Genomic DNA, 27926 nt, shown 5'->3' on the forward strand with positions numbered 1-27926 from the left:
TCTATTTTCCAGGAACGGCACAGTAACAAGCAAAAAGAAATATGAAAATAGCACATTTTTAATTTTCCTTTTTTGAAGTTACATTTATTTTCCATATATGAAAGGTGTTACTGAGCTCCGATTTGACTAAAAGTGAAAATATATTTAAAGCAGCCATGTGAAGCATGTACACTTCATTCTTAAACTGCTTCTAGGGAGTAATCAAAACGTGCTAGGTATATTTTTAACATTAAACTTGCTGTTAAAGTATGTCTGTTTCTTGCTGGTGTTCTTAACCTCAAAAAGCACTTAACTTCAAATTTGCAGTTCCTTAAACAATAGAAGGGTTAATGGTAGCAAGTTCTTTGTTCTTGAAATAAGGGATTAAAACATAACTCCTTATCGAGCCATTTCCTCAAATAAAAGGTATGTGTTGCATGCTTGCAATGAGAGGTCGTATGATACTCGTTGCATCCCCTTGCCAGTCCCTGGGGTAAGAGCTTGAGGGGTAAGCATAGCATTTTTACAGCTAGTGGAAACACTTGGCAGAAATTTGTGGCCTGGTAAGACAAGCATTGGCATAGCCAATAGGTCTCGCCTTTGGGACATTATAAGCGTTTAGCCATGCAACAGTTGATGTTGCACCAAGGATATTATGCTGCATACTTAAATACTTATAAGGTCCCAAAGGCGAGACCTATTGGCAATGCCAATGCTTGTTTCACATGTAAACACTGTCTGGACCAAGGCTTCACTTCATTAGTACTAGTTTAATACCCAAATACAGCAATATACAACTGGAAGGTGAACTGTCAACCTTTGTGAGATGCCTTCCGCTGCACTGAAACATATGGTGACAAATTTTTAGTAAATTCTTTTTGCTCAAAGTCTGTTTATTGAGTTTTGAAGGATACATAAGGTGTCATTACATAAAGTAGACAAAATCATTCAATCGGCATACCCATTGCCGCAACAGTGCGAGCAAGCAAAATTGACATATCTACTGGAATTGCGTGAGCAAATGGGAGGAACTTAGCAGGAGCAAATCAGGCCCACCAAAGAGCTGTGCCGGGGCTTGAGGGTCTTTCAGGCGATGTGGACACCAAACAGAGGGCGAGTGAACAAGGAGAGGGGAATAAACCTGGGATAGGTGAGGGGGATCTAAGGGGGAGAGGGAACCAGTGGTCCCCAGCGAGGTCTTCAGGGAGTTGAGCCATATGTGGTGCTGGAGGGGGGGTTGCTGTTTTTGGAACAGTGGGTTGCTGGGACTGCTCCGTCAGAGTTGCAAAGTAGGGAGAGGACACTTCATGTCTAATCATCAAAGAGGTAGAGGGCTCGCAACCTAGGGGGTTGGAAACAGGAGTATTCCAAGTGAGATAGGTAGTGGAGAAGGGGCGACCAGAGTCGCTGTAATTTCTTGTCAGTGTGTGCAAGCTTGTGCGTCATCTGCTCCAGTGCAGTGGTTTGCCAGAGCTGTGTGAACCAGGATGCTATGGAGGGGTCCAGCAGGGAGCGCCGGGAACGTGCTATGAGCTGCTTCGCTGCTCCCGTCATGTGCCGCACCAGGTACCAATCTGAGTGGGTCATTGCGGTCAGTGATATAGGGCGGGCGCCTAAAATGATTGTGTGATGGTCATCTGGTATTGGATCTCTCAGAGTGCCCTTGATATGGCTCAGGATCTCCTTCCAGAAGGCCTTCAGGGTAGGGCATGCCCATGATATGTGGTGGGGCCGCATTTTCTACACACCAGCATCGGAGGCAACATCCTACCTGAATTTTCTGCATTTGGGGTCAGGGCAGTGAAACTTTGACGGGCTGCCTACGCTGTGCGTCTCCCCCGCTGCCATACTTCACCTTTGGCCGCCGTTGGGGGAGACTACAGCTCCCGTGATCCTTTGGGGGGTGACACCTTCCGCTTTCCAGCGCGCCCGGAGGCGCTTTAAAAGAGAGAGCCCGGCGCCGCCCACGCGCGTCCCGCGACGCGAAGGACGCAGAGCCCGGGCAGAGGGCGGGCCGTCTGTGGCCGTCAGGGGCTGCAGGAGGCTGGGCTGGGCCCCCCCTCCAAACACTGGTATTGATGCTTCCGACCCTAATCAGGTACTGTCATTGAGTAGCATTGTCAACTGCCCCCTGTTGTGGACTCGGACTGGGTTGTGTCTACTGAACAATATCTGAGATAGTCGCCCTACATACGCCAGGTGTCCGTGTGTTAGGGACTCCCTTCTTTGATACTTGCACGTTTTAGCCACATATACTCCTTTTCTACCTCTTGCCCATTATATACCCTGCCGGGGTTTGTTCTGATTTGTTCCACGGCTTGACCTTGTACTAGTAATGTCAACTCGTTCAGGTAAAAGCTTGAGGGGGAGTGTGGGGGGTATGGCGGGCACTATGGATCAGTTTATTACCCGTGTGGCCAACGTCATCGATAAAGAAATTTCCATGGCCGAGCGGCGGCTATCTGGTAGCCCATTTGGTGATAGACGATCTTCGATGGGCCCGATAGCTCAGATACCCTCCCCGGAGCGCATACTGGACTCGCTCCCGCTTCCTCTTACCCCCTCTCCCTTGGATCATCCTCGTGTGGTGGCCTTGAGAACCAACTTAGAAGGGCTCGAAAATTTGACGGCTACGGCACTAAATGCCCAAAGTCATGTGGCCCCTGTCCTAGCAGTAACCAAGTCAGCCATCTCTATTTCTCACCCGGCTGACCCCACTACTTTCCTTATTTCACCTACCCCAGTGGCTACCATGGTGCAGGCGTAAATCCACCCAGTCCCCCTAAAGAGTAGAAGATTTACTACCCTACAGAAAAGTAGACCCTCCAAAATTTGTAAAAATCAGAGGCGGGTGGCCGTCCGGAGGGGTGATTCCAATAATGTAACAGGGGGGGATCCTAGATCATTCCAGGAAGATGAAGAAGAGGGCACTCCTGAGGGGTGTGCAACTACTGCTTTTAATACTGAGATTGTTGGTAGTGTAGCGACCCTCTCCCCAGATTCTCCCCTGATTAAAAAAATGGAGGAAATAATGAAATCTTTACTTTTGTCAGTATTAGATAAAATTAGAGGGCTAACCGAGCGAATGGATAAAATGGAGCAGACAACTTTAGATAATGTTTTCTCATTGAAATCTTTTATAAAAGTGCAGCTAAGATCTAGGGATGATGGCTTAGGCGGGGGACTTGCCAATAAGGTGACGTCTACTGCCCAACACAGTTTAGTCTCTACAGTTGACAACTCACCAGTTGTATTGGAAGCGTTTAATCGTAACTTGCACCCTATGGTTTCTGTGGCTGGTACTTCCAGTACCACCGGCCTACTTCTCCCTAAGCCTGCAGAGAAACTCAAATCTCCTAAAGTTACTACCATTATCCCAGGCAATAAGACGGCTTGTCCCCTGGCCTCAGTTTGCGCAGGCGAGGGAAATTCTACTATTACAGCTAAATCTCCATTAGCCCATAGTGCACTGGAGATTCCAACTTCTAATTCAGTTGAAATTGTAAAAGCCCATGTGCTGCATCCAGGTGAGGCCCCTCCCTGTGGGAGGGACCTTATTATAAATCTCACTCCTGAGTGTCAGCCCTATGTAGTCGTCTTGACCGGGGTACCGGTCCTTAGTCCGGGTAAGCGAGAGTCTTATACTGAATTGTTCAATAAGACCTTATTCTGGCTCAAAGAGAACAGACCCCTGCCTGAGTTTTGGGAGGGCCGGATAATACATGTACGTAAAGTCGGATGGATTGGTACTAGGGAAAAATCAATCTGTGGGGACTGTATCATAGTGAATTTTGAAGACCGAAGGATTGCCAGTTTCATATGTAGAGGACCCATGAAGGAACATAGCTTAGTAGGAAGCATTGGTTCAATTGGCACTTGTGACCTTAGTTATTTTAATCCCCCAACTCTCCCGAGGCAGACCGGAACCCAAATGTGGGAAGGTCGGGACAGTAGACAAATTCGTGGCTGTATTTCTCAATTCAGTCTATTTAATAATAGCCCTGGCCAGTCGCAGGGTCGATTCTGGCAAGGTTATTGACAGGTAATCCCCTCTATACGGGAGTTGTATATTGGACCATCTGGGGAGTCATCAATCGATAGTTTACCCCTTGGAGAGCTGCAGGTGAGCTCTTCCATCACTACCCTCCTCCCTTTTCTTACGTCTAGGGGATATCCACAGGTGTTGCCCCAGTCTAACAAGGAGACGCCTGTTGAAGGCTCTCAAATTCCTCTTGCAGTGGCATCACCTGTCGGCGATAAGGATATTGCCATTGATTATACTCCTACTATAGGAGCATTGGCTTTAGGGCAGGGAGAGACCCCCAGCATTCCTCTGAAGGTAGTAAGCTGGAACATTGCCGGCCTAGCTCGGAATATAAGCATCCCAGACTGGAACATTTTTATTGAATCCTTTGCGATTTGTTTGTTCCAGGAAACCTGGTGCCTGGACCCACAGCATAAGCTGGGGTACACTACTTATTTTGCACCAGCAGTTCGACCGAACGGAGGCAAAGGGCGCCCCTCCGGAGGTCTGCTAATATGGGTAAGCACTTCCCTGCGGTATTCTATTAGATGTATAGACACTAATTCCCCGGACCTTTTGAGATTATCAGTGAGAGGCCCGTCTGGAGGAGGAGTGCTCGAAATATTTAATATTTATGTTAGAAGTACTAGAGGTGGTTTATCTACTCTTGTACCATCTGGCATCGATGAAGAACTCAAGCGCTGTGGTCCAGACTCCCTTGTCTTATTAGCTGGGGATTTCAATTGCACATTCGAACCTCTTGCTGTGGACGATGTGTTGGGCATTAGCGACGATGATGCAAGGAGAGGCATCCCACCGCTGTCAATTACTCCTATTAGAAGATGGACCCAAAATGCAATTGACCTTAATGCTCTTTGTCTGGAGCATGGTCTCAGAGCAACTAATGGTAGATCCAAATCAGACCAAATGGGGGCACATATGTTTAATAGAATAGGGCATTCCTCTAGGATTGACTACATTATGCTGAATTTTCGTCTGTGGTCTTTCCTGGTGGACATGGAGGTTCGGCCTTCTATTGATAGCGACCACAACCCTTTAACCCTGTCTTTGTCCCCTTTGTGGAAGGGTTGGTCCCCTCTTTTAACCTCACATGTGTGGAAATCAACACATGAAGTGTGCCCCTCTAATTGTGGTAGGCGACTGAAATGGAAAAATATCATTGGTAATGAGGCCAAGATGTTGGAGGTACAATCTGTAATGGCTAATATTATCCCTTGCCTAGACTCCCCCTCTTTCAGTGCGCAAGAGGCACCTGCAGTTTTTAAACGAACCACAAAGGCTATAGGCGAGTTATTTATAGCTCCCACTGGGGGGAAGAGGGTCAACAAGAGAGGTGGCAGGAAGGGCCCTGCTGGGTGGTTTTCAGCTGCATGTCGAATGGCCAAACGGGAACTACTAAAGGCAGTAAAATCTAACAATAGAGTTCTGATTTGTACCGTGAGGGGCAATTACAGGAGGGCATTAATAAAGGCAAAGACAGAATGGGAAGACCAGTTTTGGTGTGATTTGAAGGCCGCTAGTTTAAGGAAGGATGCAAAGGGATTTTGGGACCTACTAAGAACTAGGGAGAAACCTATGGACACAATGATTACATGTAACGTTCCTGAGTGCGCGTGGGTTGACCATTTCTCTCAACTTTATTCAATGGCCCAGGACCAGGGGGAAGGTTTGAGAATATGTCACCCTCATGCACCTTTTCAGTCCATGGACGAGCTTGTGTTCACACCTAGGAAAGTGGTGGAGGCGATTAATACCCTTGTGCCCAATAAAGCTGCAGGTCCGGACGGCATCCCAGGAGATTTGCTTCGTATCAACCCAGGCGAATGGGGAAAACTTATCTCCGCCCTATTGAATTCCAGTCTTGAAGGGGCATCCCTCCCGACTTCATGGAAGGACGCTGAGGTCGTTCCAATTTTTAAGAAAGGCTGTCGCAACGACCCAGCTAACTATCGCCCAATAAGCCTCTTAGACACTTCACAAAAAGTGGCTGGAAAAGTGGTTTTGGCCAGGATATTGCAGTGGGTAGAGGAAAAGGGTATTCTCTCAGACTTTCAGGCTGGTTTTAGAACAGGCACGGGGACAATAGAGCAATCCTTTCGCCTTTTGATGCTATACTGGAAAGTGGTTCTACTGGGCAAAGGCAGTCTGTATCTTGCTTTCATAGACCTGCGGACTGCCTTTGACCTAGTTCCCCGTAGCCAACTATGGAGTGTGCTCAACGAACAGGGTATACCACCCTATTTGCTAAGCTTGTTGATAAACCTCCATTCTGACAATTTTGCTCAGATTAGGTGGGGAAATCAGGGGCAAAAAACAGCACGTATACCTGTAAATAGAGGGGTACGCCAGGGATGCGTCCTTGCCCCCACTCTGTTCTCATTGTATGTCAACGGAGTGGTGGAGCACCTGCTACAACACCCTGCAGATGCACCATCCCTGGCCGGCTGAAGAATACCTACCCTTCTATTTGCAGATGATACCCTTCTGATTTCTAAAACCCCGGTAGGTTTGCAGAGTTTACTAACTAACTTTAAGTCTTTTTGCGATATGAGAGGGTTAGTTATTAACACAGCTAAGACCAAGTATTTGGTCCTTAACCCCCCGAGAAGGTTGGCTAAACCACCGTCTTTGGACTCAGCTACCCTCGAGAGAGTGTCAGAGTTCGACTACCTCGGTATTCGTCTCTGCGACTCCATGAGCTGCAAATGTCACCATCAAAAGATGTTGTTGACCCATAAGAGGGTGGTGGGTGCTCTGCTTAAGGAACATCGTGCTTCATCCCTGAAACCCATTGCTCCAGTCCTAGATATATATAGGGCAAGGGGTGTTAGCGCCGCTCTTTATGGGGCTGAACTTTGGGGGGTCTACAAGGTGGACCATTTGTCCCGTTCTGAAAATAAATTCCATAAAGATCTTATGGGGCTCCCTTATAGCACTCCAACCCTCCCACTGCTTTTGGATCTGGGCACTCGGCCAATTAGCGATCAGGCTAGGCTCCGCCCTCTCCTCTTATGGGCGAGAATTTGGAGAACACCAGAATTATCCAGTTATGCGGATGGCCTAACCGAGGTGTTGGGGTCACCAGGCTGGGCCAAGATCCATTGGCTGAGGGAGGTCAAGCGTCTTCTCTTCTGCCTTGGTCTTGGCGAGGCCTGGAATAATAGAACCGCACCTCCTAAGTCTGAGCTGAAAAAGATTTATTGGAGCTGGGTGGCCGGCATCAGAAGCAGTAATGTCAATCTGTGCAGGTCCACTCTGGATTTTCTTTTGGTCAAAGAAATACACTTCTGCGAACCTTACCTGGATGTTATCTCCAATCGTAAAGACAGGGCTCTATATTTCCAATTCAGAACAGGTTTACTCCCTGTTGGAGAACTAACTTCCAGGTGGAAGGTACCAACTCAGACAACTTCCCTTTGCCCATTCTGTGACAAGAGGTCTGAGTCCATTCCCCATTTTTTGTTTGTATGCCCGGCCTATGCAGCCCCCTGGAGTAGATGGTTAAAACCACTTTGCAGAGAACTTGGAACCAGATATTGTATAGATGCCCTACGAATATTAAAAAACGACCCAAGGCTTCTCTTTGCTTGTGGTTTAGCCAAGTTCCTTGGATGGGCTTGGCGTATCAGGTCAACTAGGCTTTTGTATGTTGTTTAATTGTCTTTTTTATTCATCTAAAATACCTACTTGTTTTTAGCTAATTTATTGGCATCAGTTGCAGTATCAAATGTTTGTCTATCTCTCCATGCACTGATTCCTTTTTACCATTTTATTGTATATTATTGTATTTTTGCTTTTTAAGATATACTTATATCGAAATAAAGCCTTCTTGACTGACTGATATGTGGTGGAACTTACCTTTCGGTGCCCCACATCACCAGCAGGATGTTGGAACTGCAGGAAGCATGGCATGTAGACAGGTGGGACTATAATACCATTGAATCATGACCTTGTAGGCTACCTCCTGCTGTGGGATGCTTCTGTGTATATGCGGGATGTCTTGCCAAAGCTGCTCCCACTGTTGCTGGGTGATGTCGGGCGCGTCATTGGAGGTGGAGAAGGCATTTAGCAACTTTTGATCTGTTTGAGCTAGAAACAATTTTGTTTGTAAAAATATGCAAACTATGCAGCAGATATGGATTATGTGGCAAATGCAACAATTCCATAACTATGCGAAAAATGCCATGGCAGCAGATTTGCATAATGGCCATACCATAGCATACTAAACAATGACAGACCATACCAGGCTATGCAATGACTGGCCATATCATACCATACTGTACTATACAATGACAGGCCATATCATACTATTCTATACAATGACAGGGCATACCACACCATACTATGCAATGACAAACCATACCATACAGTGACCGACCACGCCATACTATACAGTTACAGACCATACTATTATATACCTTCGTAGGCCATACCATAGTACCAATGTATCAGTGGTTCATGAACAGCTCATTAGTGAGTAATTGACAACAGATACTCCCGATGGCAGGCCCGGTTATGGAGGTTATTATTGGCGCCCATTTTATGCCTTTGGCTGCAATCAGGGCCCTGATTTGGGCAGTAGAGGCTGCGCTATTGCATATATTGGGAGTAGCAGAGTGCAACATATGGTGCACATGGTTCCAGATCAAAGTGGCTGATTATCATCGTACTGCAGCAAAAGGGACATAATCCTGATTGACCCTCTAGGGAGCCTTTATCAGAATTACTTGGAGAAAGGTTTTCTGTTCGGGAAGACAAACAGCAAACGACTCTTGGCTTCTTAAAGTCTCCCTTCTATGTGCAGTGCTGGCACATGCCCAGAACAATTAGTGTTCACCTTGCACCCAAAAAGATGAACTTCTAATATGTCGTCGTTATTCCCCCGTAGTCCCCCGACCCCAAAGGACTAGAGGGGGGTAAAGCATTGATTCCTTCCTGGTAGCGCCGCATCCAAACACCTCTCCTGTCAAACTCTTTATTCTCCACCAGACACCATAAATCTGTAGACTTGACTTTAAACCTCTCATCCGACAGCAGAGGGGTTCATGCTGACGTTTATCTGCTGGGTTGAGATGTTCACACATAAAAGAAAATATCCAAATGGTTTGAACTGATATATCTTCGATCCTTCTGCTTGCAAACTGCAGTGAATTCTAAATTCTGTTCTCTACTGACATTAGGCCAACCTGCAAACCTGTTTTTTGTGAAGCAGGCAGAAAACTTTTTTTGAAATTGTTAGTGGCTATTATATATGCCTGGGGAGAAGGTGGTAATGAGAAAGATCATTACCACCTTACAGTAAAAGTTAAGTTACTTGAGGGCAACATTATCCAAAGCACTAAACAAATGACTGTACTGCGTGTCATTATACGAAATGCAGTGCTCGTACACCTAGCCCCACTAACTTTCACATGGTTGAGATCTGCAAAATCCCCTGTGGAAGTCATTGAATACTTTCACAACACATCAGCATGAAGCACGATGTAGGTACGTTACCTCTACAAGGCATTTTCTGTCAGTGTCTTTATTACTGGACTTAAATATTCTTACCCTGCTTAATCTGTGTGGCGAATAAATTATTGTTGCCTGTTACAGTTGACCCACACTTTGCGGTTTGGTCAAATGACCACTCTATACTCTTGCTTTTCCTTGGCCATTTTCTGTTGTCTTTCTTGTCCTAGAATGCGTTATTCTAACTCTAAGAGCTGTGTGACAAGTTGGAAGTAGTTCCAGTGACTCTTAAGTTTTAAATGAGGAGAGGAATGAAGTGGTGCTGGTTAGGGATTGTGCTTCTGATGTTTTTTAAATCTGACTGGTCTGAATTTTAGTCCCTTACCATATACTGGGGAGCCGTTCTTTAAATAATGGCAAAGAAGGAGAGTAGTAATTCGTTCACCTGTAGACATTTGAAGTTCAAGTTACAGAGGAGTGACTTTTTCCTTTGCTGAAGCCTGAACATAGCTTAAACCGCAGTAGTGTGATGTTACTTCTTCCAAGGGACACTGTTCTTGTAGCTACAGTGTTTGCTGATTTTGTTGCCTATAAAGTATGCCAGTGTTGGTGCTAACTGCTTGTCCTGATTTTAGAGTGTAATAAGTTGGCTAAAGTAGGTAAAAACAAAGTGGGCTGTTTAGTTCCTGCAAAGGGTTTTACCCTGAGCACCTGCAATGTGCACTGGCATGCAAGCTATGTTGATCTGGTGATTCTTTCTGGGTCCTTAAAAGTATGCTGCTATTGGTGCATGCAGGCTGCTTAGCGTTTGGACTGGTATCCTTGTGTCTCCTAAGTGCACTGCTACTAAGGCCCTGAAGTATGTATGTAAAATGTAGCTGTTTGGAAACTGCACATTTAGTGTGTAATACTTAAGGGCATTAAAAAAAACAAAAAGGAATTCCAATAGCCTTTCAGATTCTGTTGCAAATTGCCAATATTTATTGCATCAGCAGATGTTGATGTTGATGACCCAGTATAACAAGGAAATTAACCAGCAGCAATCTAGGAAAGTGCAGGAGTTGTCCACTAGTCTGCAAACTTCCAAATACTAACATGTCAAGTCAGGAGTCTCATGATGATAGAAGATGGAGGAGAAAAAAAGAAGTTTAGTAACACTTAACGCGAGGTACTGGTGGAGGGGTGAGTCACTGATAATGTTGATCTTTTTTTGTAGCAGGTGGTATGACATCCAGTTATTAGCAAAAGTAATTATACGTTTTTTAGACTACTTCAGAACACAGAGTTCGGTTTTCTAGACCCCCCTGGCACTAAGGACTCAGTCAGTGTGCCAATCCAAGACCGAAAATCAGTGGAACTGAAACCACTCCACAACCCTCTGAACAATACTTGAGGTCGATGTGTTTCAGGTAACAATCAATTCCACGAGCCATAACAAGGACATTTAGAGGAACCTCCAAACCCTCTTTCATTAAGAAATGCCTGGCTTAAAAGCACCAGGAAACATACGATTCATTTTAAATAATTTTAAAATCAAATCCCAATCCTAGTGCACGCAATATGAATTGTAACCACAATAAACACAAATGGAATGGCAGCTGCAACCTTTACTAAAACACAAATACCAAGACAAACTCTCACATATTTGCTGTTTGTTTTTATAGCAAACCTACCCTTATTCCTATACTTCGATTTATTCACTAAACTAATTTTAGAATATAAGAGAAAAGAATGCCTAATTTGGGTTTTAGAGTTGTTCACCCCTATATCTGTTTGAACAGTATGGCTTGTGTATAATATAATAGTGAACCCTGCTGTTCTCATCTTGTGAGGCCAACTGGGCTATCTGAAAGAAACACGTTAGTTAGATTCCTCACCTTAGAATATCCCCAGGCGTCAGACTGGATCCGGAAGATTTTTCGTCAGCAATACCCCTTGCAAGTCGCTAGGCGTCGTCTGCGGCTCCGCGTCCGTCGTCGGCGTCGTGCGCCGGAATGACGTCGTCGGAGTACTTAGACGCCGCCCTCGCGCGCTGACGTCAGTTCTTCTTTTTTCCGCGCCAGTAAGTGCAGATCCGGGAGAGCTACCCCTTTTAGTCTTTTTTGACTAAGTTTTTTGATCCTTTTTGATCTTGTCGATCGACTCCGGTGCCGGTAGGATGCCTGGTTTTAAAGCCTGTGCTGACTGCAACCGCTTGATGCCGGTTACGGATCATCACCGCCGGTGCCTTTACTGTTTGGGCCTCGACCACGACGCGGAGTCGTGTTCGGACTGCAAGGCCCTGACCTCGAAGGCTAGACGGGATCGGTCCCGTAAGCTTCTCGAGCTTCGCCACTCGGCCGCAGCCGACGTCATCATCGATCGTCTGGCTCCAAGTCTTCGGGTAAGTCGAAGCACTCCAAGAAGTCCAAGAGGCGACACCGCTCTTCGGACTCCCCTCGCCGGTCGCGCGACTCGGCCGAGGGTCAGGGTGGTTCCACCCCCGCGGCACCAGCGGAGCCGCAGGCGCCGCGCAAGTCCCCATACCCGCCGGTCCCTGGGACTGACGCGACGCCGGCGGAAGTCAGTGCCTTCCTCTCGGCCATGAGGAACCTGGCTCCGCCGTCGATGCTCGCTGGCGCGCCTTCGGGCCCCGCGGACCCGACTGGGCAACCTTGCATGCCGGCGGCTCCGGCCTCGACGCCGCAAGTGCCCGCGGGACTCGTCCCCGCCGACGCCGGTCGACCTCGTCACGCCTCCTCCGCCGGCGTCGACACCGGTTCCACCTCCGACGCCGGCTCCGCTCGGCGTCGAGCCCCAGTTCAGCCCCGCTCCGGACCCGGCGCCGTTAGAGACACATTATGTCTACCGTCCGGCTCCGATCCTTCCTCCTGTTTACCAGGAATCGGATGACGGGGGCGACTGGGAGGGGTCCGAGGACCCTATGGCTGTTCAGGCTCAGCTGTCACACGACTGGGCAGATGAACTGGGGGAGGCCAGTGGTCTGGATACCTCACCAGACACTGGATTCATCTCTCCTCCGACTGTGGCTTCGGAGGAGGGTGCTGCTTTCTCTGTGGTGCTGCGCAAGGCGGCCGCAGCCCTTGGGCTCGAGCTGCCTGCCGTGGCTGTGAGGACTAACGTCCTCACTGAGGTGCTTCAGTCTGCAGCAAGCTCCACTGAGCCTCTGCTGCAATTCAATGAGGCCCTCATTGACGTTCTGCAGGGCACCTGGTCCAAGCCCTCCACAGTTCCTCCTGTGGACAGGAACGTTGCCAGGCGCCACCGCCCTGCTCCGGGCGACCCCAGTTTTCTGTCCCAACACCCCACCCCCGAGAGCCTGGTTATCCAGGTTTCTACCTCCCAATCCTCCTTCCCGACCGCTCCGCCGGACCGGGATTCCAAGAGACTGGAACAGTTTGGCAAAAAGCTGTTCTCCTCCCTTAGTTTGGGCCTGCGGTCCTTGAACGCCGCCTGTCTTTTGGACCGTTATTCCCACTCTCTGTGGGATACGGTGGAGGACGTGCTGCCCCTGTGTCCGGAGGAGGCCCAGACACGACTTACCCAGGCTGTGGCCGATGGGAGGGATGCAGCGCGACATGCTATCAGATGTGGGCTAGACACTACGGACTCGCTGGGTAGGGCGATTTCTACCACGGTGGCGCTTAGACGTCACGCCTGGCTGCGGTCCACGTCTTTTTCGGGGGATGTCCAGAGCACTCTCATGGACATGCCCTTTGATGGCACTCGCCTTTTTGGTGAGAAAGCGGACAGTGCGCTGAATCGCTTTAAGGACTCCCGGGCTACGGCCAAGTCCTTGGGCCTCTCGGCCCCGCGGTCGCAAACTTCCGCCTTTCGCCCCTTTCGTGGCCAAGGAAGGGGTGCCTCCTCACGTACGCCTAGCCACCAGCCACAGAACCAACCTGCGCGCGGTCGCGGACGTGGTTTCCGCCGAGGCGGTTCCGGAGGACGACGCGGTCAGCCCACATCCACCCCGGCAGCGTCCGCCTCAAAGCCTTCCTAGTCCGAGCTTTCAGGCCCATTCCACGCCAGTGGACGGCAGAGTTCGCCATCACCTGCTCCACTGGCGGTCCATCACATCGGACAGGTGGGTGCTGCAAATCGTCCGAAGGGGCTACTCCCTCCCCTTCGAGACGACCCCTCCAGCCATGCCACCGCAGCACCACCGTATCTCGGGGGATCATTTGAATCTTCTCCACGAGGAAGTTCCGGCCCACTTGGCCAAGGGGGCCGTCGAGCGCGTTCCGAGCCCAGAAGTAGGTCGTGGTTGTTATTCCCACTACTTTCTGGTTCCCAAGAAGGGCAAAGGGGGCCTACGCCCTATCTTGGACCTCCGGAACGTCAATGCCTTCCTCCGGAAGGAGCGGTTCAAAATGTTGACGTTGGCTCAGGTTCTAGCTGCCCTCGACCCTGGAGAAGGGATGGTAGCGTTGGACTTGCAGGACGCATATTTCCACATCCCCGTCCTGCCGGCCCACCGGCGTTACCTGCGGTTCACGGTGGGCCAGGAGGATTTTCAGCTCACCGTGCTCCCCTTCGGCCTCACCAGTGCCCCTCGGGTGTTCACGAAAGTGATGGCGGTGGTCGCAGCTCATCTGCGCAGATCAGGGGTTCCAGTCTTCCCCTATCTCGACGACTGGTTGTTGAAGGCGGGCTCGCCCCAGGCAGTCGTCTCCCACCTCCAGACTACGGCGGATCTCCTGCATTTGCTGGGGTTTTCCATCAACGTGCCGAAGTCACACCTGAGTCCCTCTCAACAGCTCCTCTTCATCGGAGCGGTTCTCGATTCGGCGCAGTTCCGGGTCTATCCGCCGGAACAGCGGGTCCGGGATATTCAGGCCCTGCTTCCCATCTTTCGGCCTCTATCCTGGGTTTCGGTCAGGCTAGTGTTGCGGCTTCTGGGGCTGATGGCCTCCTGCATCCTACTAGTGCATCACGCCAGGCGGCGCATGCGGGCTCTGCAGTGGGACCTGAAGTTTCAGTGGGCCCAGCATCACGGCAACCTGTCCGACCGTGTCTTGATCTCAGAGGGCACTGCACAGCAGTTGCAGTGGTGGCTCACGGACCGCGATTGGGTCGCGGGCAAGAGCCTCTCCCTTCCCCAACCGGAGCATGTCGTAGTGACGGATGCGTCCCTCCTGGGATGGGGTGGCCATATCGGAGAGGCGGAGATCAGAGGCCTCTGGTCTCCGGCGGAGTCTCGCCTCCACATCAACTTGTTGGAGTTGAGAGCGATCCGACTTGCACTGAAAGCCTTCCTTCCCTCTGTCAGGGGAAGTGTCGTGCAGGTGTTCACGGACAACACCACCGCCATGTGGTATTGCAACAAACAGGGCGGGGTGGGGTCGTGGACCCTTTGTCAGGAGGCTCTGCGCCTCTGGACATGGCTGGAACACCAGGGCGTCACCCTGGTGGTTCAACATCTGGCGGGCTCTCTGAACGCCAGAGCAGACGAACTCAGCCGCCGGTGCATGATGGATCACGAATGTCGTCTGAACTCCGAGGTGGCACAAGGTCTCTTTCAGCAGTGGGGAGAGCCTTGGTTAGATCTATTCGCCACCGACGACAACGCGCAATGTCAGCAGTTCTGCGCGTTGGAATTTCCAAGGCGGCACTCACTCGGCGACGCTTTTCGTCGCGAGTGGAGTTGCGGTTTGTTGTACGCCTTTCCGCCTATACCACTTCTGCCCAGAGTGCTGAAGAAGATCAAGCGCGACCGGGCCCAAGTCATCTTGGTGGCTCCGGATTGGGCACGAAGGTACTGGTATCCCGAGCTACTCAGTATGTTGACCGATCCTCCGATACGTCTGCCCCTTCGGGAGGATCTTCTGTCGCAGCAGCAGGGGACGGTCCTCCACCCGAACCTGTCCAGCCTCCACCTCCATGCGTGGAGATTGAGCGGCGGCAGTTGATGCCATTTGACTTGCCTCCTGAAGTCTGTGATATCATTCTGGCAGCCAGGCGTCCCTCCACAAAGACGGTATACGCCTGCCGGTGGAACAAATTTGTGGCATGGTGCACAGCAAAGGCTGTGGATCCCCTTTCCGCCCCTCTTTCTGAGGTTCTCCTCTTTCTTCTTTCTTTGGCCCGGCAGGGCTCTGCCCTGGGCACCTTGAAAGGTTATCTTGCTGCTATCTCTGCCTTCCTACGGCTTCCTGATCAGCCTTCTCTTTTCAAGTCCCCTGTAGTTACACGCTTTCTAAAAGGCATTACTCACACGTTCCCTCCTGTCCCTTTTGTAATGCCTCAGTGGGACTTGAATCTTGTTCTCACATTTCTAATGTGCGCTCCCTTTGAGCCTCTTCATAATTGTCCTCTTCGTCTGCTGACGCTTAAGACTGCTTTTCTGGTAGCCATCATCTCGGCTAGACGGGTGAGTGAGCTCCAGGCTTTATCTTCCAAGCCTCCTTTTCTCTCTGTTCATACGGACAAGGTTGTCCTTCGGCCTCGTCCCTCCTTTCTTCCGAAAGTGGTGACCCCCTTTCATCTTGGGCAGTCTGTCACCTTGCCCACCTTCTTTCCGCCTCCGCATCCTTCCAAAGAGGAAGAGAGGCTCCACCGTCTGGACCCAAAACGTGCGCTCTCCTTTTATCTGGACCGCACAAAGCAGTTCCGGGTGGACGACCAACTTTTCGTTGGATACGTGGGTGCTAAGAAGGGGAAAGCTGTGCACAAACGGACCATCTCTCGGTGGGTCGTTTTGTGCATCAAAATTTGTTATTCCTTGGCAAAAAAGGACCCTCCTGTTGGGCTCCGCGCCCATTCTACTCGGGCAACAGCGGCTACTACTGATTTGGGACGGGGTGTCCCTTTGCAGGACATCTGTCAGGCGGCGACGTGGGCTTCGCTACACACGTTTGCCAGGCATTATTGCCTTGACAGCCAAGTCCGGAGGGATGGCTTCTTTGGCCGTTCTGTCCTCCAGGACTTTCTGGTGTGATCTTGGTTCGCAGACCCACCACCGGGGATGGTATTGCTTGGGTATCTATTCTAAGGTGAGGAATCTAACTAACGTGTTTCTTTCAGATGAACAAGTTACTTACCTTCGGTAACGATGTATCTGTAAGAAACATTAGTTAGTTAGATTCCTCACCGACCCACCCATCCTCCCCATTCTGCGAACTGACATCTAGGGTTAAGGTTATCCTTTTCAGGCCCTTAGATTTTATTTTGGCACCAGTGTCGGTCTCTTACTTGGCTCTGCGTTCCTGGCGCGGAAAGCTATGTACAAGAACTGACGTCAGCGCGCGAGGGCGGCGTCTAAGTACTCCGACGACGTCACTCCGACGCACGACGCCGACGACGGACGCGGAGCCGCAGACGACGCCTAGCGACGCGCAAGGGGTATTGCTGACGAAAAATCTTCGGGATCCAGTCTGACGCCTGGGGATATTCTAAGGTGAGGAATCTAACTAACTAATGTTTCTTACAGATACATCGTTACCGAAGGTAAGTAACTTGTTCGATAGGCTCAACAAGGGAAGGATGAATGCCTTTCACCGTATCCTTCAAATAAAGTGGGTGGTGCAGTTCTGCATGGCCTATCTTCTCGCCTGGTGTGCTGGACCAGACTGGCCGTAGCTGGCACCGGGCGTTTTCCCCGTGGGTCGGAAGGGCGGAGGCCAGTTTTGGACAGGTGGGGGCGCTTACTGGGGGCCGGTTTTGCAGCAGTGCTGGAAAACCATCCTACTATAACAAAAGCGCTGCAGCAGTTTTCAGTCCCGCCCTGCTGGTGTGAAGGTTATTATCTTCTTAACACCATGTGCTCCGCTTTTTAAACATTAGTCATTGTTGTTGAATGTTCTAGAATAAACAATTAACAGAAAATGACCTGGTGGCCTTTTTTTTTATTTATTTCTACTCTGCAAGTTAATCAGACACTCTCGCTTTTGATTGATTAGCACACATAACTCAGAAAGAGGGATACATAGATGAGAAAAGTCGTAATAATCATGACTGTAATTCTGGTAGACTGGGGATTCACCAGCAACAGGTGTGGTACCCGGCATTAATCCACCACCCACCCGTATCATGAAGAGTACCTTTCAGAATGTCCCTTACATTTGTGCAATGCAAACATAAGTTCTGAGATAATAGTGCACCATACCTTATGAATGAATACATGGCAAATTCCACCCAGGTGCATAATGTGCCTTTTTGTCAGTAAATATGTCTCATTTAACTCAGACATGAGTGGAAGACTTTCAAATTAACACAGGCATAGTGTATACCTGAAAACTGCTTTTCACTCCCCATCTCCTTTCTCTTTGATCCTACAAGTCTTATGTTCATGAGACACTGAAGTATGCCAGTGAGATAGAATGTTAACCCAACAGGAGGGACAAGAGAGTATGCTGAAACCACTACAGCTGTGGCACTATCATCACTCCTAGAAACGGGTCTTTCCTAGAAACCCACACCATCAACACCCTTGACTGCTGCATTAGATTTGTCAGCTGAACCCTCTCAGAGAATCATCTGTGTGTCCTGGACAATGACAGCAACCAATAGTCAGTAGTCATTTAAGAAAGGACCAACATGAGGGAACAATTCTGAATGATTAGTCGGAGGGTAGATGAGCTCAGCAATGTCGTCAAATGGTTAGATTCCCTAATTTGCTATTTGACTGAAATGTGGCAGGCATCGATTGCTACATTATGTGGTATTGCACATAGACCTTTTTGACATATAGTTGTCAATAGCATGGCTCTGTTACCTAGCTTAAAACCATTGAGAGATTTGTGTACAGATTGAACTCTACCCACCCCACCCTATACTGTGAACACCAGGGTGGTGTTGGTTCATTACTACTAAGTCAAATGCAGTTTGAGAACGCATTTGAGAGCCTCAAATCTCCACTGCAGCATTAGGTCAGCTGTGCTACTTGTGTAGAGCGAGCAGTGCTCCACTGTTTGCAGGGCATCAGATGTAGAAGGAACCACATCAACTCATGCTCGGAGCCTGTGTGTAGAAGTTGCTTGAACTGGCAACGTCACCAAGCGAGAGGCCTAGTGTGGCCAGAGTAAGAAGATGACGCAAAGCAGTGTTGACAAGCAGTGTTATGTTTGTTTCATCATCACATGATAGCTCATATATGTTTGTAACCACTCACAAACACAATGCACATTGAGTGGCATTATTGCACACTATTCTAGCAATGCTTTATGACCTTCTCAACTTGTACCAATCAACTCGAATTTTCAAAATAACTTCAGGTTTTACTGCATCAGTTTGAGGTTCCAAAACACAGCAATTCAAATTTCCAAAATAACTCATTGGGATACTTATATTATGATGATCTTTCATTTGTTTTTCAATTACAGTTCAGTAGTTAAACGTTTACACAAATCAATCAGGCACTGCATTTTGCTCCATATATTTGAACTTCATCAAGACTAATGTGCATTGTCTATATAGTTGGGTTCACTGATGTCCTCAGTCTGTCCGTAAACTGTGGAAATTGTTCAAAATCACTTGTTGACCCCGCCCCCCACCTCCTTACAGGGTGAGAATGTTCTTCAAGTTGGCAGGTATGATAGTCCATTGTATTTAGTAGACATGCTGTGCATACCTCAGAGAGCACAGTATTACTGCTAATATGTGGCTCATCAGTGCATCTCTGTATCCAGTGAGAATCCACACTGAGCAGCAGGAGCGGGGTCCTGAGCCTTTTTAGGTCTCGCCTAGCGACGCAGCGCATGCGTTGCTCGCCTCGGTGAGATCTATTGCCGTCGGTTTCTCTGCCGAAGGGGGACAGGAGATGTGCACGCGTACGGACAGGAGATGTGCACTCCGTACACGTGCTCAGCTCCTGTCCCCGCGTAGGGCCCGCATGGCGCGCTTTCACTTTCTGTGCCGAAGGGGGACAGGAGATGTACACTCCGTACGCGTGCACACCTCCTGTCCCCGAGTAGGGCTGGACACATATCTACCCACCAATCCGCCTAATGACTTCCAAATTAAATCCATTTAAAATACCAACCGGTTGTTTGTGGCCCAGCACTGATCATAAGTGCTCGCGTTTTGTATTTATTTTCACTGTAGTGTTCTGTGAAATACGTACAGTCCTTCCTTAAACACGACAAATGCCCTGCTTCGCGAAGTGGCAAAAAAGGGTTCATGCGCTCTGTTTATTTCCGTGCATGCAATTTTGGTTACATATTTTTTTGCACTCGAAACCTGAACTCCCAGCGTGTTTCTTTATTTTGGAAGGGATGACTAGAATTGTTACCAAAAGATCAATAGCAGGGTTCCTATTATTAAACAGAGGCTTGCTGTTGCCTGACTGACATGTCTGCTTTTCGTTGCACGTGTTTGGAAAGTCACGGTGAAGGGTGCCAAAATCCCTCTACCCCTGCCTTTCCCGAGGAACTCATACCCCCTTCCCATAAGAAGGCTTGTGAGTGGAAACAAAAATAAATAGTTATTTGGTCAGGATGCCCTTTCGGGATGCAGTGCAGACAGGGCAGTGCGAGGGTATGGTTCCGCGTGGGAGAGACCGCAAAGCTGGTCGACGCTGGAGCTGTTCACACATTCACGACGTCTGGTTTTTAAAGTTCTGAGTCAGATGTAGCTTATCTGTCGAGAAAATATACATTCAAAGCTATATGTGTACATGTAAAGGCATAAACTGCTATATATTGTGCATGTGGATAAATGAATATGGTTCATGTGTATAAATTCACGTATATACATTTCCATATCTCATGAGCATTTTCTGTAGGGGAATGCATGCCTGCATTTCCGTGTCCTCTCCCTTTCATTCTACGTACGGGAGTACACATATTTTATAATTGTGGGAATAACTTTGCCCAATAGATGTACACTCTTGAAATACTGAGCCTTTCTGGCCACCCCTGAATAGTAGGAACTCCAAGGAATATTTTGCAATTTAACAACATCTGCCTGTCGATCTCTTTGATTGTCTGATTGTCGGTTTCCTGTGAATTCTAAGGTTATTATCTGCACCCACATCTTCAAGGTGTCATTTGTGTCAATTAGGAATATTACAGTAAGAGTCTTGAACACGCTGGGGGTACGGGCGTTGCTTCTGTGCACTTGATCTCCTAGTAATTTTCAAGAACTTTGCCTCCTGTAAAATTAATTGGAGGAACTGTTGGAGGTGTGGCTGGCAGTCTCAGAATTGCAACTTCATTTCCTGATTTTCATTGTAAATCAAGGCAGCCATTCCATGCAGCAGGTTTTGCTAGGGATATTGGTGTGTTGCCTTGCATATTAACCCCTGCATGCCTGCAAGAGCAGCCCAGTTTGCCCACTGCTGCTTCCCAGTTGAACCATAGAGCGACATGTTACGTTGATTTGGGCAGGGTTATAAGATGACTTAAATAGATGTTTTACAATTTTAAAGACTGAGATTTTATTTCACTGCAATGTTCAGATTTGTATTTCACAAACCTGCGTGTGTGCTTGTGTGTATATGTATATATAAGCATGGCTGTTTATATGTATGCCTATATACGTATTTGTATACTGATACTATCTATCTGTCTATCTTTACTTTTATTTTCACTTCAAAGGCCTTTGCGTTTCCCCAGTCGATGAATGCAAAAATCAAACATTCTTATTAGTGAAAAAGCAAACCCACATAACACCTTTAAAAGGAAAGAAGCAAAGAGACGCTGTTGTACGCACCCCACCCCCCACATCTCCCATCTCCCTCTATAACAAGCATTTGCAATGTAGTAGGTCTCGCATTTACGCGAGTTTGAGCTATTGACATTGCAAATGACAATGCCTTTTATTTTTGTTTTCGTTTTTAAAACATAAATAAAAGGCATTGTCATTTACGATGCCAATAGCTTAAACTTGCGTAAATGTGAGACCTATTGCATTGCAGATGCTTGTTCCAGCTTCTGAGAGGTTTGAGATTACTGCCTTACCAGCTGTCCGGCTTCTAGCTTCCAGCCTGAGACTCATGCAATGCTGGTTCTCATGTCCTGCACCGGATTCCTATCCTGCTGTTTCAATGGAGGAATCACCAGCACATGAATTAGTGGGAGTAAAAAAATCCAACGTTGTTGCTCTCTGGGTGTGTGAGAGTGAGTGTGTTTCTGAGTGAGTTTATGTTTTTGTGTGTGAGCGAGTGGGTACCTGAGAGTGTGAGTAAGTGTGTTTTTGGCTGTGAGTGTGTGTGAGTGAGAGTGAATGTATGTGTGTGGCGTCGCGGCCAGGGCAACTGGCTCCGGAAACTGGGGATCACGGTTCGGTCCCCGGCGCCGGCGGCAGATTAGCCCAGCACCATTTGACTCTGGGCAATAGCTTGCTTAATCTTCCTGACGGCCCCCGGCGCCTAGAGACCCTTAACGGGTGATTGTTCGCGCTTTAAAAATGTGGATTATTATTATTATGTGTGTGATTGAGACCTAGTGAAGGTGAGCATAAGTGAAAACAAGCATTGGCATAGCCAATAGATCTCGCCTTTGGGACCTTATAAGTGTTTAGCCATGCAACAGTTGCATAACTAAATACTTATAAGGTCCCAAAAGCAAGACCTATTGGCTATGCCAAGCGGCCGCGAAAGTGAAAGTGATCGCGATCCCGTTCGCGATCAAACATCAAAGCGGCAGCGAGGCCGCGAAAGTGAAAGTAATCGCGGCAAAGCACGGCGCGCACGCGCCCGCGCACATGCACTGTAGCTCTAGGCTGGCCTGGTAGCACTTTTTGGAGCCCTCTCAATAAGTCTCGCCAGACCAGCGCATGCGCTGGGTCAGGCGAGACCTAAAGAGGGAGTGAGTGTGGTAGAGGGAGTTACTGAGGTAGTAGGAGTGAGTAATAACGAGTGAGGAATTGTGAAAGTGAGAGTGAAAGTGTGTGTCTTTGTGAGTAAGTGTGTCAGTATGATTACGTGTGTGGTTGAATATGAATATGAATGTGAGTGAATTAGAATGAGTGAGGAGTGCATTGTCCTTTTGAGTCACCTGCCCCCTGGCAATGGCATACTATATATGAATTTCTGAATTTAAGGAGGTACCAAGGGAAAACTGCTGGCTCTGGCTTATTGGAGGTACATTTTAGCTTAAGGGAGGGCAAACTTGGCAAAATTTAGGCCTTGGATTTAAAGGGTAATTCTTGTACTATAGGGCGACTAATGGCAAAATACTGGTGCTGGCATATTAGATGTAATCGTTGTCCTAAGGAAGAGCAACAGTGTCATGTGAAGGAGGAGAGGCACCCAAGAGAAAATCTGGCCTGACATACTGAGGGTGTTTTTTGACATACGGGGCAGCCATGGTATGTTGACAGCATCAATGGCAATATACTGGTACTCTATCTAGGTGAGGAAATATCTCCCCAGCCTTAAAAAGTTCACATTGGCTATCTATTAAACAAAAGTGTGTGTTTAAATATGTGCTTTGTCCACAAAATATTTAATACCAACCGCTTAACTCCACTCTCGTTCCACTTTTGCTGGTATCAGCCCGTTCAAGCTTTGACATCAGCTGATCATTGCCTGTTAACAAATTGCTAAATTCAAGAAAATTAATGTCTGTGGTTTTGACCTGTTTCTGGAATCAATTAGATTAGTTGCAAATTAGCAGCAAATTGCTGAATTCCAGAAAAGCCTCTAAGAAATCTGAGTTTTTTTCCCCTTACACTGCCCCTCCCCCTCACTTTTTCTCGTTTTTGAAAATAACTGAAATCACGGCACTCATTTCTCGTGGGTTCTATTGACACCCTAACTAGACTAACCTTTGAAAATCATTATATCGTAGATACTTACTGGGTACGTTTTGTTCTTGTTGTAGCCCTGAGGAAGTCGTGGGTGATGACCCAATGACGAAACACATGTTAGCTACATCTATCATCTGGCTGCGATTGTATCAACCATTGTACCAACTAAACTGTAACGATGTACTACTGGATGTGATTTTCATGAAATACGAAATGAATACTTGGAATTAAAGAAGGTTTCCAACAACTATACCTTACGAACTCTTGGACATCATTGTTTCTGCTCAGGATAAAGACTGATGGTTACTCATACTTTTGGGGTTTGTTAGTCCAGAGAATTCTTTGAAACGTGGGGTGGCCATTTCTTCTTTATCCTTGGGAGCGTTAAGAGGAATTTAGGATGCTTTGCGGTTATGCGCAGATTTTAACCCAGCCGCGCTCATCATTTAAGTACTCTCTCTATACAGTCGCACATTTTTTCCATACACAACTTTATCTTAACCTCTTCCCTCCCTCAGTTGGGTGTACTATCATTTAACTTTTGTTGAGAGCTTCCAGTCGAAATGTAATTGAATTTAAGCAACTAAAGAATACACTTGTATGCAACGTCAGTTCTTTAGTGCCTGCATACAGCGCTGGTCTCTGATGTGTGCATTTTGTGCTGTGCTTATGGAGCTCTAAAGTCATCCGTTCCCTGACTGTTTGGTTTACTGTTCTCTTGAGTCTGTAAGTAAAGCTACATTCAGTGCTTGCATTTTGCTGATTTCTGGTCCAGCTGCTTGATACTTTCGTAGTGAACTGCTCGTGAAGTCTGTGAAACTTACAGCTCTCAGGACAGCCCCTACATGTATATTACACTGAATAGGGCGCCCTTGACAAAGATGTAATCTCTTTTCTTCTCTCTCTTTTGGCAGGAAGTTTAAAACCGCATATGTCACCCTGTTCCTTCTGTTGGCATGGCAACCCCAGCCTATGTGACAGAACTACAAGCAGCACAACAGCCGCAAGCAGCTTCACAGGTGCCACAACAGCCACAGCAGCAGTATGTCGCAGAGCTGCAGACTATACAGACACAGAAACAGTTTGTGTCCGAGATCCAGTCCCCACAGCCCCAGTCTGGGCCACAGACTCCTTCCCCGGTGCCACAGCAGTACATCGTGGTGACTGTATCTGGTAAGGATGCATATGTGGCCTTCTTAATCCTCCTTTCAGTTCAGAGTGGATCTCAGTGAAACTAAACTGCACTCTGAAAGCGGCTAGACTTAGGCTACAGCAACATGAAAGACTTGGAACTATATTACAGTGACATGAAAACCACAGTGATGGGGTTACAGTGATAGAAACGGTAGAAGAACGGTTTACGAGGACAGGAGAAAGAGGATTACACAGACAGGAAAGAGCAGCAGTTGGATTTCAGTGACCAGGAACTGCAAGGATTAGGTTGTTGTAACAGGAAACCTCTTACATTGGATGGCAGTCGCAGAAAGCAACAAAAATTGAATTTCAGTGGCAGGAAACAATAGGAACTGAGTTACAGTTACAGGAAACAGAAGCCATTTGGTTGCACTTGCAGGCCATACAGGGCTTGGTTAGACAGTGAATGGAAGCTGCAAGGATTAGGTTATTTTAACAGGAAATCTCTTAAATTGGATTACTCAGTAAGAGAGAACTGCAGGGCTTGGGTGCCGGGAAAGGAAAAAGTCGAGATTTGCTGACAGTGGCAGGAGGAGACCAGGCATGGATTAGCATGTTAGGAAACAGTCTGGTTGGAGTTATGCTGGGGTAAAATAGCAGCCAGGATTGGCATCGCAGAGAGGAGCAGATTGAGTATTAAGAGTAAGGAGACGAGCTGAACTCTTGTGGTATCACCAGCAAGAAGAGTATGACTTGGGGAAGGAAGTGTGGAAAGCAGCATTGTCTGGGGTGATAACCAGGAGAGGAGCAGCTTCCGGGTGTGGGAGTGGGACTAGGGTGTAAGGGAAGTATGGCCAAGGAACTGCAGAACATATTCATACCATGCAGCAAGTACTGAACAATGTTTATTCATGTTGCAACTGCTGTGTGGTTTGTACTTGTGCTGGCTTCAGTGCTCGATTAACATTAGTCCATGTCCTAAAGAAGGGCATTGCTGACAGTAAACTGGTGTCCGCTAAAAGTTCTGCTCAGAGCAAAACCTTTTGAAATGGGCACTTCACTATGTATCCTTAAACATGCTGCACAAAGTGTCTCTCAGACATGCACAGTTTCAAGCCTCTCTTCATGACACACCTCCCGAGGTAAGCCCGACTTTGAATTGCAAGTCTCCATCATACATGCACTCTGTATAAGTGAAGCAGACAAGGACTATGTCTTAAAAGCTAAGTCCCCATCAGATGCCTCTTCTGAACAGAGGCCTACGGATGCATCTAGGTAGTGCTTACATGTTCGAAGGCTGGTCCTGTTCGAAGGATTGCCTCTGCCAAGATCCCAGGTTATGAAAGCTTCTTGTTGTCAGGAGCAGGAGTAGGTCTTTGTGCGTAATGTTTCACAGCTGCTTCTGTAAGGTATCTCATTATTGTAAGAATCTAGTCAAAATTGATTGTAGCCCTTGGTTTGTGTATAGTATATTCACTATGGGCTCAGATGATATTGATTGTGTTTAAATCTTGGTCGTCAGCAGCTAACCAACTAGCTTCCATAACCCTCTCACATGCTTTATGCGCTTGCAATGGCCGTTCGAAATCTAACGCAGGTAGGTCTTATTCTAGAGAGAATTATTGTAGTATTATAGATTACATCATTTTGGATGTTGAATTGTGGCATCATTTTATTGGATTGGAGGCTATACCTAGAACAGACACTGATCACAATGTGCTACACCTAACAACAAGTGGCAGTATGCTTTCTAACTCTTTATTTGTCTCCAAATTATTTAATTCTTGTTTATCTCTCCGGAATACCAGAAAGTCAGTCAAATGGCACAGACTAGGATTTAACACTGACACTCTTATTCAAATCCACAATTTGTTTTACACTACTGTAGCCCTTTGTGCAGATTATCATATGTAAAATATCCCTATCATCCCATTACATTCTTCTGTGTTCAAGGCATTGTAAATCATTTGTGGAAAGGAAGTAAAACACCCAATTCACTAATATCTAAATCTACTCCATGGTACATGAGTGAGTGCCGAAGACAAAATCCTCTCTCATTACAGCCATTAAAACACGTAATACGCAGGAAATCAGAGAAGCGAGATCTAATTACAAAAGACAGCATTGAAAGGATTCTAATTGGTTAGACTTTCTAAATGCATTTTGGAGAATTGTAGCACATGGCAGTCTTACTAGTAATAGCACAATTGAGCATTTCATACAACCCCATATTTGGGTTAAACATTTCAGAGATGTATATTCCAATGATAACCTGGTTTCCAATACACCTTCTACTGATACTCAACTCTAATCAGCTATTTGGCCAGCTGCCCCTGATGTCCCATTGTTTTCCATAATAGACACCATTAAAGCAATTGAGTCCATGAAATCTGGGAAAGCCCCAGGACCCGTCTAGATTCCAGGGCACTTATATTGTTTTAAAGTTACCGTATGGGGTCCCTATATAAACCTTTTTCCAATAAGATTGTCAGGTGACAGCGTGCCTAATTCACAACGTGTTGCCAAAATAATTCCTATTATTAAGAAGGAAGACGAAGTCTGCCACGAAATAACAGACCAGTCAGTCTGATCAATAACTTGCAAAAGGTGTGTTGTAGACAAATATAAGACATATTGTTGGGGTGGATGGATACGACTCAGGTACTTTGCCCTTTGCAAGCAGGTTTCAGAGCAAAAACCAGTACGGTAGATAAAACATTTAGCGGCACATGCATCAAGGTATGATTTTGCGAGTCCTTAATTGCAATTATTAAAGAATCGCAATTAAGGACTCGCAAAAGCCTATGCATGTAGGAATCGCTATAAAAATAGCGATTCCTAAACATTCCTTAATTGCGAGTCACAATTAAGGAGTGGCTCCCCATTCATTCCTATGGGCCTACATGCCCATAGAAACGAATGGGAAATTGCGCATGCAATTTCAAGGGTACAAGGGTGTCAAAAGGACACCCTGTTGCACCCCTGGAATTGAGATGTGCACCCATGTTGCACACACACATGCCCCAAGGGCATGTGTGTGTGCAACATGAAACTTTGAAAAATGCACTTTAGTGCATTTTTCAAAGTTTTTGCAAATTACCGACCAGTTCAATTGCTCGGTAATTTGCGGCCCCAAATAGCGAAATCGTTATTTTTAAAGTGGTTATTGCATTGCATTAAAGGAATCACAAATTGCGATTCCTTAACTGCAATCACAATTTAAAAAATCGCAATAAATTGCGATTTCTTAAATTGCGAGTGCCTTACACTTTGATGCATCGCAAAAGCCCTTTTTGGCCGATTTTTGCGAAACGCACCGTTTGCGCTTGCAAAAAAGGTTGATGCATGTGTCTGCTTGTTTTGCTCTAATAATGTGGATTTGAGAAGTTGTCCTGGTATATGCTGTCCACTAATTATAGTGGGCACCCTGTACCAGTCCAAACAACCCCTTATTGATGATAGGTTAAAGACAACCTTTATTGAAAGGTATCCTAGTGGTACCTATGGAGAGCAGCCTTCAGGCTAAGTCTTGAAGGAAGGTAAAGCAGCTTGTTTTACCAGTCTATAACCTCTTGAATGGCTAAATGAAAGACAACCACACCAGGTATATATATATAATATATAT

At 47.2% G+C, this 27926-nt stretch overlaps 1 protein-coding gene across 7 annotated transcripts in view; it reads left to right on the forward strand.

The window, feature by feature from the left end:
* The window catches only part of RFX1 (regulatory factor X1), a 549504-nt gene that overhangs the window by 33282 nt on the left and 488296 nt on the right, over positions 1-27926 (forward strand). For all 7 annotated transcript variants that reach the window (XM_085600474.1, XM_085600477.1, XM_085600480.1 and 4 more), the window contains one exon: positions 24082-24340. In XM_085600474.1, coding sequence (XP_085456600.1) covers positions 24124-24340 — 217 coding nt within the window. In that variant the 5' untranslated portion in view covers positions 24082-24123. The remainder of the gene's footprint in view (positions 1-24081; positions 24341-27926) is intronic.

Source organism: Triturus cristatus, chromosome 4_2 (assembly GCF_964204655.1).
Source record: "Triturus cristatus chromosome 4_2, aTriCri1.1, whole genome shotgun sequence".
Taxonomy (NCBI): Eukaryota; Metazoa; Chordata; class Amphibia; order Caudata; family Salamandridae; genus Triturus; species Triturus cristatus.